The 12,109-nt window shown below is 47.1% G+C and overlaps 1 protein-coding gene across 1 annotated transcript in view; it reads left to right on the forward strand.

Annotated features, from left to right (window-relative positions):
- Positions 1–12,109, forward strand: part of NCKIPSD (NCK interacting protein with SH3 domain) — a 42,895-nt gene that overhangs the window by 16,366 nt on the left and 14,420 nt on the right. The window contains exons 2-8 of the mRNA XM_072128531.1: positions 826–938; positions 1,579–1,780; positions 1,855–1,942; positions 3,033–3,601; positions 10,048–10,218; positions 10,821–10,907; positions 11,167–11,305. Coding sequence (XP_071984632.1) covers positions 826–938; positions 1,579–1,780; positions 1,855–1,942; positions 3,033–3,601; positions 10,048–10,218; positions 10,821–10,907; positions 11,167–11,305 — 1,369 coding nt within the window. The remainder of the gene's footprint in view (positions 1–825; positions 939–1,578; positions 1,781–1,854; positions 1,943–3,032; positions 3,602–10,047; positions 10,219–10,820; positions 10,908–11,166; positions 11,306–12,109) is intronic.

Genomic DNA, 12,109 nt, shown 5'->3' on the forward strand with positions numbered 1-12,109 from the left:
TCTGTGATCTTTTCGTTTGCAGATCCTGTGAGTAGGACAAGTCAAATGCAGAAATCTGCCCCCATCATGTAATGTCTGGTATACTGCTCCTGCACCTCGTCCTCCGGTGCTCCCAGATGAAGTGCTGTAATGTAGGAGAAGAGGTTTGGACAGGCCGAGCTGGAGGATGGCCCCCGGCCCTGCGCTCAGTTTCTTGGCTGGTGATCAGATTATCAGTGGAGCCTTATTTCCCCCCATTTATCAGCCGTCACGTCGCTGACAGCCGCCCAGGGACCGCGCCGCCCCCGTTATGAGTTTATTTCCACACACACACGACCTCCAAATATATTCACATCTCAGCGACGTCTCAGCGATCCCAAAAAATGTCCAAGTGCATTACACAGACAGGAAGCAAAATGGAAACAATGTCACGGCTCCCCAGCTGTTACATCGCCTTAAAGTGGAAGGTAATGAAGTGACACCATTGCGTGAGAGGCGCAGGACGCGCTCACCTGTCCTGGAAAATACACATCCTATTATAGGGGACGAGCTGGGTTTTGTTTTTGAAAGGGCCGGGGGAAGAAAAGAAGCATAATTAGATTATTTAGGACAATTTTGGCATCAGAAACGCTGTTACGCGACTTGTTTCCATGGTTACGGGGGATGTTTTCTGCTATGGACGTGTTGTTTCCTCAGAGGCAACAAAAGATACAAAATGTATAATGTGTGTTCCACCCAGCTTTTCTGCTACCCTGAATGTTGCATCCAGCTGGTTATAAAGAGGTCTGTGCTGGTGATATACATGTAAAGGAAGACTTCTCATACCCCTCGTTCTTCATCCTCCAGGTACAAGAACAAGATGTTGTGCTCCAGTCCATAGATCGCGCCATTGAAGCCATTCACAACGCGGCCATGAAGAATGGGGGCAAATACAACCTGGAGCAGAGAGACGTCCTGCAGTAAGTAGTCGCAGAGCGCCAGGACATGGAGGACCCCCATATATAGTGAGATGGATACATTACACTCCAGACAACGGATCCAGCAGTCTCCCCGCACCCCCGAATCTCGCTCGCTGCTCTTCGTGCCACCTCGGTTTTGCTCGCCACCCCTCTTGGCATCTCGCTCGCTGCACTTTGTGGTGCACCATGTGCCACCTCTCTGTCTCGCTCGCTGCCCCTCGTGTTGCCTCATGTGCCATCTGTCTCCACCCTTCTTACCATCTCTGTCTTGCTCGCTTCCTCTCGGTCTCGCTCGATGCCCCCCCTCTCCACCCTTCTCGCCGTTGCTGTCTTGCGTGTCACCCTTTGCACCCGCCTCTCTCTCGCTCCTACGCTCTCGCCTTCCCTTATACCACCTCTTTCTTACTCGCCTCCTCTCTATTACTTTCCTTCTTTATCACCAGTCACACAATACTTAAGCCAAGAGATAGATAGATATATATATATATATATACTCTATCCTCCTCCTTAATATATCTGTCGTGCTCCACAGACCCCACCTATGTGACTTGTTGACACCTCTGTTCCTGATTTTCCTCTTTACTTCCTCGAACACTTCATGTCAAAGGTTGATCCTGACCGTTCTTTCCTTTATCTACAGAAAACTTATCCATCACAGGAAGGAAACGCAATCCCGCAAGACCCACTCCCCGACCGGCCGCTCGAATGCCATGTCCACCTCCTCCAGTGATTATCACCTAGATACCGGGAGACAGCCCAACGGCATGTGCAGAACCGGGCTGGACCGCCACATGAGCCTGCCGACCTCCGACCTTCAGCCCGATGAGGACGGCCAGTATCAGGTACAAAGCGTTGTACATAAAGTGGTGGTGGAAGTTCATGCCTGGCCCTAATTCACACCTCTGCTGTTTTGTAGATTCCACCTCAGGCTCGACGTGCCGCCCCCATTACACCCCCTCCACCTGAAAAGCGGAAGAACGCCCAGATGTCACAGACTTCTAAAAGTAAGTCCTCAACCTTTTCCCATAAAGTAGCTTCACCAGGACCAGGGGGCAGCAGCTTATACACCTTCTCCCGCACAGCGGCCGTCCTAACCCTAAGACAGGTACCCACTCACTTTTATTTGCCACGTATTTCGGTAAATAATCCTAAATGGAAACTTATATAATGAAACATCAGCAGAGCAACGTCTAATAAATCAGTATAGGGACAGAGTCTGTAATGCTCATATCCATGGAGTTCCTGCCCCTTTAATAGTGGATTTCCTTTGAGATGCCTTTGTAATAGAGAACAGGATGTATTTCTGTTGGACCAATGTATAGGGAACCTATACATCCAGTGATGTGACAGCTGGGCCGCCGCTCCCATGTCGCTCTCTATTTATAAGATCTGTACATTGTGCCTGCTAATTCCTTCACTGCGTCATCAGTAGGTTTAAAGGGGCCGCGCCATCTCATCAGGTTACGGTACATTACAACTTATTTATTATTTATCAAAATAAGAAGCATCCGACACAACAGATTTTTGACCAATCAAAACTCGGCTCTGCTTAGAGGCTCCCAAATCCCCCAATTAAACCCGCCATCATGCATGGCTCTCTATAAACTTTCCAGACATCACTTCTTCCGTTTCCCAGCAATTTATTAAGTGAAAAAAGTTTTCATCCTGTATGTAAATAAGCTTCCAGGGGCGGAGCTATGACTACTCGTGCACACGTTTCTCTCCTTATTTCTATGATTGTGTAAAGGGGCAATGCTCGTGCCTTTTTAAGCATCATGAAACCTGAGAAATTGGATGCACCTGATGATGAGACCCCCCTGGTGCACTCAAAAATCTAATTTGCATAAAGATAATGACTGATCCCGGAACATTTTTTTTTTTTTTGGGAAGATTATAAAGATTTGTGGAGATTTGTCTGCCGGGAGTCTCCCTTTAGAGGTCACGGGCACGAGGGCAAGTTGGACCAAGATGGCCGGCCGGTGTGTACGGTCCTATAGGAGGGGACTGGTCTTTTAGTAAAGATGTAATTGGAATTAAAGACAATGTTCCTTAAAAAGTCTTTATATCATTCCTGTTTTTTGGGTTGTTTTCTAGATGGCGTGGATAAAACCTCGCAATCCATACTGCACATGTCCACTACCAGCATGTCCTCCCTGGAGACCCTGTGCACTACTTCTACAGACTCCTGCCATCACACGGCCGCCTCTAGCCCCAGCCACACTCCTCCGCCCGTCCCCAGCAGAAGCGCACACACCACCGTGTCCCAAACCCTGGACTCCTGCACCTCTGGAACCCCAAACCCACACAGTAAGCGAACAGCCCCTGCGCCCCCCGATAAAGAGGCCCCCGCTGAAATAGACAGGAATTCACAAACCAAGAGGAACGCCCCGGCCCCTCCCTGTATGGAAGCCTTCAACACGGTCAACCAGGAGAGCAAAACGAAATCGCCCTCCAGGTCCTCAGCACCGCAAGCGGAGATCTCGGCCGTTACTGTCCCCAAAACCATTGGTGCCGAGTTAATCGAACTGGTTAGAAAGAACACGAACCTCAGCTATGAACTGTCCCGCGTGGCCATCGGGGTCATCGTCGGGCACATCCAGTCTACAGTCCCGGCTACGGGTCCGGTGATGGAGCAGATTCTCATCTCTCTAGTGGAAGGCAAGGTATGACCCCCCCCTGTGTGACCCCTCATCACCGGATAATGTTACATAAGGTTAATATTGAGAATGTTTGCAATTTTATTAATTTTGGCAACACCCTAAAGCAGAATGCTACATGTAGGACCCCATGTACAATCCTTACAATCAATTTACAAGTGCTCTTTGTTCGCTGTAGGGCTCAAAACAACCCACGGCCGCGCTACAAAATTACTTTTTGTTTACTTTCAGTCAAGGAAATCTACCATCAAAGTCCATTATAATAAACCAGGTAACTTTCATATATTTGTTACCCATGGCCTCCTTTCCTTCTAAAACAAACTTTTATAATTATGCTAATGAGCTATAGGGGCTCATGCTGTGTTACCGGAGCCCCACTGTGCTGCAGATTCACAGGCTGTTACACTGTGCAGGATCACTTCCCCCCTCCCACTGTGTGCTGAAACTTACTCTGCTGTCGTGAGGTTATATCACCAGAGGGAGGGGGGAAAAGTTCTGAGGGAGCAAAGGGCGAGAGGTATACAGTGTAAAAGCTTGTGAAGCCACAGCACGGAGGGGCAATGGTAACACCCTTTTGGATCCTTAGCATAATATTAGAAAGGAGGCCATGGATAACAAATATAAGGAGATACCACAGTCCCGGTGCCTAGATCCATGAGTAATGTCCCTGGTTTATCAGGATGGATTTTGATTGTAGATTTCCTTTTAAGGGGTTTTACCAAATTTAATTGTTATTCCCAATCCTCTGGTAACCATCAATTTTGATACAGTCCCTTTAAAGATTTTTTTAAAAAAGACCCCAGACTAAATCCTGAAGAAGACCCCAAGCCGGGCAATAAAACCTAAGAAAATCCTGTACACTTCCAGGCAGATATACTTAAAGGGGAACTCCATCATGATATCTGCAGAGAAGACATGGGGGGCTCTGGGCTTCTTCAAAGTTTTCTTTTCTAAAGTTACAGGCTCATAAATTTCAAGACACCAATCATGTACGTCCCCCCCGGTGGAGAATTCATTATTTATTGATGATATTGTATTGGAAGCCGCGCATTAATATTGATGATGATTTATTAAAAGTGGTACTTCAGTATTGATGCCGGACAGGTTTCTGGTGTGATGGAAGACGATGAGAAAACATAAATCGTAACTTCTGTGCTCCGCTCACGGGAACCTATACACATTGGGGGTCATTTACTAAGGGCCCGATTCACGTTTTCCCGGCGTGTTACCCGAATATTTCCGATTTGCACCGATTTTCCCTGAAAAGCCCTGGGTTTTTGGCGCATCGGCGCCGGCGTGCACACGACGGAAATCGGGGGCGTGGCCGAACGAAAACCCGACGGATTCGGAGAAACCGCCGCATTTTAAAAAAAAAAAGTGTTGCGGGACACGCACTTACCTTCACCAAGTATAGGATGGTGCACTCCAGCGGACCTCGGCGGCCTTCAGCGCAGCAGCGTCACCTGGTGGACGTCGGAGGAACTGCCTTAGTGAATTGCCGGAAGACCCGAATCCACCGCAGAGAACGCGCTGCTGGATCGCGAATGGACCGGGTAAGTAAATCTGCCCCATTGTATATGGAAAACCCCATATATTGACATTATAAGACCGGTATTCTGTAGTGTGTAGCAGTTTCCCCCTCTGCAGCCTCTGTCTGTTACCTTGGAGCTGGAGGCTGTAGCTTCCACTTCACAAACCAGTGATGTAACAGCACAAATTGGGTTGCAGTACCAATTGTAACCACTATACCGTGTATGGCGCTATATCTAGGTATTTCAGCACTACGGTCTCCCTTACAAACACAGAGAAGAAACCTCTTTAAAGGGGTTGTCCAGGTTGTGTGTCCAACTTTTGATAACGATCACATTACATTGACATTATACAGATTATTGGAGGTCCAACTCCCGGACCTCAGAGCGGCCTCAGTGGAGGAAGCTAAAATATTGACCGTACCAGGGCAATACAGAGGGGTCATTGATGTCAAAATACCTCCTTTAAGCTGCATAGTTAAACAGTATGCAAGGAGCTCCCTCTAGTGGTGGCCCCAGACATGATTATTTTATTTTTTTATAAGTGGTTTGAAGCTTTGTATCTTATTAAATGAGCTGAAACCTCTATAAATATACAATAAACGGATCCGCACACAACTTTGGACCTAACAACGACATAATGATTGTCACCATTCAGGGCTGGGGGGATGTGCGATGCGCGGCTGCAATTACGATATTAATGGTAAGTGGCTCTAGCGGCTCTGATTATAGACATTATAGATCTCATCTGCATAATTTCAGTTTTCTCGTCCTCTCTAGCGTCAGCCTGGTAATTGACCGGATACTCCCTCCCCGGGTCGCTGGATGTTGGGGTATTTCTGGGGGCGGAGTGATGCGCCCCGTGTTGTGATACTATTCCGCTATGTGAGACCCCGTCCTTCTCTCACCTTGTACATGGAGGTTCCAATCTCTCATCAAGTGCCGGCTAATTACTGTTATTATGTAATTGTCACATTAATTACCTTTGGATATTTCCGTCCTTTACCCCTCCTATTAGATTTGGATCTGACATTATTGATTTTTGCAGGATATTTTGACGGCTCCGGATATTTTCCTTTACCGGCAGCAGTCCCGCGGCTTCACATAAGAAACAAGTCCAAGTTCATTTGTCTTATAATCTGTCACCTTGTCCCTATCGATTTGTGAAGTTCTCCATTTTCGCAGATGAACGGAAATCGCGTTGATTGGGGAGGCGGATTATGGGGTCGTCTCGGTTTTTAGCGCAAATCCAAACATCACGGCTTTCAGTCGTCCGTTCTATGCCTTCACGTTATGTCTGTTTGTAGGAAAGCTGGGTGGTGAGTAATGTAGCTTAAAGGGGTTGTAGAACAAAAGACACAGAATAGGGGCACATTTTTTGCTTTTGGGGCCTCAAATGATCCCAAGGTCCAGGTGTGCACTGTATGGGCGCTGTAGGGAGCTGGAGCTTTCCCCATCTCTAGGGTCCCAGCAGTCACACCTATTGAGATCAGACTCTTGTAATCTTCAGGATAAGTTACTCCCCCTAAAGAAAATCTACCAAAATCAGTTCATCCTGATAAACCAGGGACACTTACTCATAAGTCCAGGCCCCGTGACTGTGGTAGTAATTTTATATTTGTTATCCATGGCCTCCTTCATTCTAAACTCAACTTTTAAAAAGTATGGTAATGATCCAGAAGGGGGGGGGGGGGATGTTATCAGAGCCCCTCCGTGCTGCAGCTTCACAAGCTGTTACACTGTCTCCCCCCCCCCCCCCCCCCTGTGGTTCTTTCAGCACTTTCCCCTCCCTCTTCCTGATTTAATCTCACAGTAGCAGAGGGAGTTTCAGGGCACTATGAGAGGGAGAAGTGCACAGGGTAACAGTCTGTGAAGCTAAAGCAATGAGGGACTCTCCTAATACCCCCCAGAACACTTCTGGCTCATTAGAATAATTATAATAGTTGATTTTAGACTGCAAGGAGGCCCATAATAGCAAATATAAGAAGATTACCACAGTCACGATGCCTGGATCTATAAGCAAGTGCCCCTGGTTTATCACGAGCGATTATTAAGGTAGATTTCCTTAAACCACAGGATGACTCGTTTATAATTTTATGAGGGTCGGACAGCTGAGACCACAAGAACGGGGGTCTCCATCGTGAATGGATTTGTACTGCACGCGTGTGACCACCGCTCCTTTCACTTCCACAGGTCAAAAGGGAAGTGAAATCCAGATCTATAGAAGTGAACGGAGGAATAACCCCATTCACACCAGGGGCTTGGGGACCCCTACTCCCGAATGATCATCTTCAGTACCCATGTGTGAATTATTAATACTCACATCTAAGGGAAGGGGGAGCAAAGCCCATACGCTACCCCCAGGGCCATATCTCCATTGGTGCTTACAGGAGGACCCCTGTACCCCCACACCTGGTATTCCCATGGCAGGACCCCCCTATATAGTATGTATATCTGTCCAATAATCCAGAATATAACATCTGCCGCACTCTTGGTGCCTACTTCATGTTGCTGTCATTGGATTGACTTTTCATGGATGCCTTCGGAGCTGCAGGAATCCGAGGATGCGCATTATATCATCACTCCCCCAGCTCCGGGCCCTTGTCTCTGCAGCCGCAGGGGTGCAGTACATACATCTCCCCTTCCCGTATATCTGATAAAAGCCATGTAATTGGTAATCCAACCCTCCCATGTACTCCCGCCATCATACACTGGCCTACATGTATGTAATTATAACCTCCCCAGCAGGAGGGAAATCGCTCATCTACGAGGCCGATGTCCCCGGAGACGACAACTCCATGAATTAGATTAAAGTTTTTCTCTGTAATATCCGCCATCTGCTTTCTGATGCAGATCTCCCGGGGACGTCTTCATAGAGATTTACATGTCTTGTACTCGTAGTATCTGCCTAATTATCCACTATGTATCAAGACGTATGGGAGAACCTGCCAGGTGTGACCCACTTCGCTAGGCAGGATCGCCGGGTTCCCTTTATGCTATAATTATTAATACAAAGTCTTATTGTAACATAATCTCCACCTCTTCTCATCAGTTTTGCGTCTTTATACTGTATCCATTTTTCTGATACAAAGACATAGATGTAGACAATGACACGCGGTGTCTCCAGCCACCACTAGAGGGAGCTCAGCAGCTTGCTGTGTACTGTTCATACATTGAACCCAATTATAAGTCTGTATGCGATAAGCTCCGCCTTTTAAAACGAGGCAGTGACCTTGCAGCAAGTGAGAGGGGTTTAGGAAGAGGTGGGGGGAGGGACAGATTCAGATTTGGTGCATAGTTCTAGCACATTTTCGTTACTGCTCATAGCTGCATTTCTGCAATAGTTGCCATATTTAAAATAAAGTAAATTGATTTTTATTCATTTCAATCTCCTCCTTGTTCAGTTATTCCAGGTCCAGCATCGGACTCCGTAGATATAGATCTAAGAATGTATATAGGACTTAAAGGGAACCTGTCACCAGGGACCTCATTTTCCCTAAAGGCATGTTACAGAAGCCCATTACAGCTGCAGTGCACATATGCCTTTCTGCTTTCTCTAAGCATTTGCATTACAATATAATTGTGTCTTATAACTTGCAACCTGACAGAATCCTCTATGAAGTCCCAAGGGTTGGACTTTGGTTTGGATGCATTTAAAAAAAAAAACAACACGCAACTTGTCTGTGCTGCAGACTCCTCAGGTCTCAGCCCTCAACTTTGTGCTCCTGTACATATCCTCCCACTGATTTAATCTCATCGGGCTGTGACCTTTGTGAAGGAGCTGGAGGGAGGAGCTGTACAGGAGCACAAAGGTGTGAGCTGAGAGCTGAGGAGTGAGCAGCACAGACAAGTCACATGTTGTTTTTTGAAATGCATCCAAACCAAAGCCCAACCCCTGGGACTACACAGAGGATTCTGTCAGGATGCAAGGTAAGTTATAACACATAATTATATGTTAAGGCAAATGCTTAGAGAAAGCAGAAAGGCAGATGTGCACTGCAGGTGTGATGGGCTTCTGCAACCAGTCTTTAGTGAAAATGAGGTCCTTGGTGACAGGTTCCCTTTAAGAGGCTCGTTTTGGATTAAAGGGGATGTACAGAACTACAAGGTACATGGCTGCTTTCTTCCTGTCTGTGCTCTGCTCTGATTGGGGCTGAGCTGTAATACCGCATACAACCTCTACACGGGTGTGGCGCTGTTCTGGAAGAAAGCGGCCATGGTTTTTTGTTTTGCTCCATGCCGCGTATCACTCATGAGACGTCTCGTACGGAAACATTTTCGGTATGGTTTTGCATGCATTACCCTGCACCCATGGCTAATTACATTGTCTTATTACACTTTTACTCTTATGGTGATTTCCTTGGGCGAGCTCCTTCCCCTGTTACAATGAAAAGCGCTAATAGCGCAGCAATCAGGAGTGAAATTACTGCTCCGCCGTGTCATTAGACCTGGACCATTATTTCCCCTGTCAGATGTGGGTGACAAGTGACATTTTTCTTTTGCTTGATCTATAGACTTAATTTTACAGTTTTGGGCTAAAAAAAAAAAAAATGCAAAAGCTGCAAAATGGTTTTTTTTTTTTTTTTTTAATCCTGCTCCGCTTTGGGGTTTGTGGTTCTAAGATTGTGAACCCCCCAGATTCTCATTAGACATTTTGCAGCTTTCCCTACAGCTAAGATGGGTCTTATTGGAAAATATATATTATTTCCCAAGCAAGCGCCTTAAAGGGACGTAAAAGAGAGCGGTCCTCCTTGAAATATTCCCACTAATTAGAAGACCCAATGTGTCCCCCTGCTCTGATCATTGATGATCGGTTCTAACCTGTGGTGTGAGCTGTCAGTAAGTAAATGGTTTTCCTGCACTGCCCCCACAGGAAAACTTAAGTACTACACCATATCCATTCACATGCTGTCTGACTTCCAGGACTCCAGCGCTGGATTGCCATCCGGACAGATCTGCCATGATGAGCAGCGCCTGGAGGTCATCTTCACCGATCTGGCGCGGCACAAGGACGACGCTCAGCAACGCAGCTGGGCCCTCTATGAGGACGAAAATGTCATCCTGTGCTACCTGGAGGAGCTCCTCCTGATACTGGTGGGTCCTGGAGCGTGTTCTCCTATGTAATCTATACATCAGGTGTAGAGACCCCTCCCAGGTCCTCCTGATACTGGTGGGTCCTGGAACTTGTTCTCTTATGTAATCTAACACAGGTTAGAGGTTAACTTGCTAATCGTTGGGGTCACTGTGCTGGGACATCCATGGATCATGAGAATGGGGGGGGTCTGTTGTACCCAAGATGAATAGCGTAGAGCAGCCTGTTGCATATTCACCCTGCTGCTCTATTCATCCCTGTGGTTTGACAGTGATAACTGAGCGCTGTACTCGGCTATCTTCCTCAGTTCCATAGACGGTGAGTGGAGACGCAGTGTCTGACTGGTTGGTCCATTCTTTTATGATGTAACAGACCCCCATTCTCGTTATCTATAGGGGCCCCATCATTGAGACCCCCACCGATCAGCAAGTTTACCAGCCCTGTGGATAGGGCCTAACTTGTTATCACTGGACAAGGACTTCATTTGACTAAGACTCTTCTTATTTCCTGCATTTTTCTTATTCTGGATCCTTCAGTTCTGTAAATGAATTAGAACTTGTACTTCATCAGCGTCGTCGTAACTTGTCCCGATTTTTTTCTCCAGACAGATGCGGATCCCGAGGTTTGCAAGAAGATGTGCAGGAGGAACCAGTTTGAGGCCGTTCTGTCCCTGGTGGCTTATTATCAGATGGTAAGTCGTATTTACCCAGAATCCCTGGCAGTGAAATCCGCAAACGTATTGGCCAAAGCATCCGCCAGCGGCCAGGATTGTCTGGGAATCTTCCACCAGTTATGCTGGTAGCGGTCTGGGGTCTATGGGAGACAACCAAGGGTGGTCATCTCTTAGTATTAGTGACCGTCTTAATATGATCTCCTGTTTGGTCCAGAGGTAAGTCCGCGGTGGTCGTATCTTGGGTGACTGTTCTCTTGTTATTTGGTTTATGTCATAGGAGCATCGGGTGCCGCTGCGACTGCAGCTTCTCAAGTGTTTCGGGGCCATGTGCAACTTGGACGCCTCCGTTATTTCTTGCCTTGTTAACTCTGTCCTTCCCATGGAGCTGGCCCGTGACATGCAGACACACACGCAAGGTAAGTCGCTTAGGGCATTCTGGGTTTGGTGTATTGGTGTCAGATCGGTGTCGGGTCTGGAGGAAGCTTCTAGACGAACCCTACACAGCGCCGTATATTAGTGGCTCTCCGTGGTCCCATTCACTTAGCAGCAAGCAGGACCATGCGTGTTGGACGTGGAGCTGAATGGGGGGCAACAAACCCCCAGTGATCTTATATCCATTGTCTATTTTAGGGATGCATCATCAATAAATCAATGATGTGCACCACTGACAATATACCTCCTCCACTAGGGGAGCTCTCCTGTACAGACACCTACCTGCATTGTATAAGGATCTACAAGGACTTGTATATTAGGCGAATCACTTCCCGTGTCAACAGGGAGAAGCGCAGATTCCCTGACAGCTACATCTTCTATGTGTCATGTAGGAGCCTAGCGGACGGGGATCACCATCTCATTGGTACCCTGCTTAGTGACGAAGCCGCCATTCATTACATTATAACAATACTTTATCTTTATTGCATCGCCCCCATTGTACTATCCACAGCCAATACTTTACTGGAAATTAATTTCCTGGGAATAATAATTTCCCTATTATCCTAGTGATTACACGTCTCTACATTCACCAGCTTTTAGCTCCACCATTGTCTGCAGTGGAGGCGCCGGATAAGACCCTGATAAGCCCATTGGGAATGCTACATTGTGATATTCCTCGGTTATTCCTCCTGGAATTTTATAAATCATTGGAGAATGGGCATCAGCAATTCCTATAGCATCCCTTGGCTCTTCAGCCATTGCAAGGACGCTACTCCCAGCATGTGGTG

The sequence above is a fragment of the Engystomops pustulosus genome, chromosome 10, assembly GCF_040894005.1.
Source record: "Engystomops pustulosus chromosome 10, aEngPut4.maternal, whole genome shotgun sequence".
Taxonomy (NCBI): domain Eukaryota; kingdom Metazoa; phylum Chordata; class Amphibia; order Anura; family Leptodactylidae; genus Engystomops; species Engystomops pustulosus.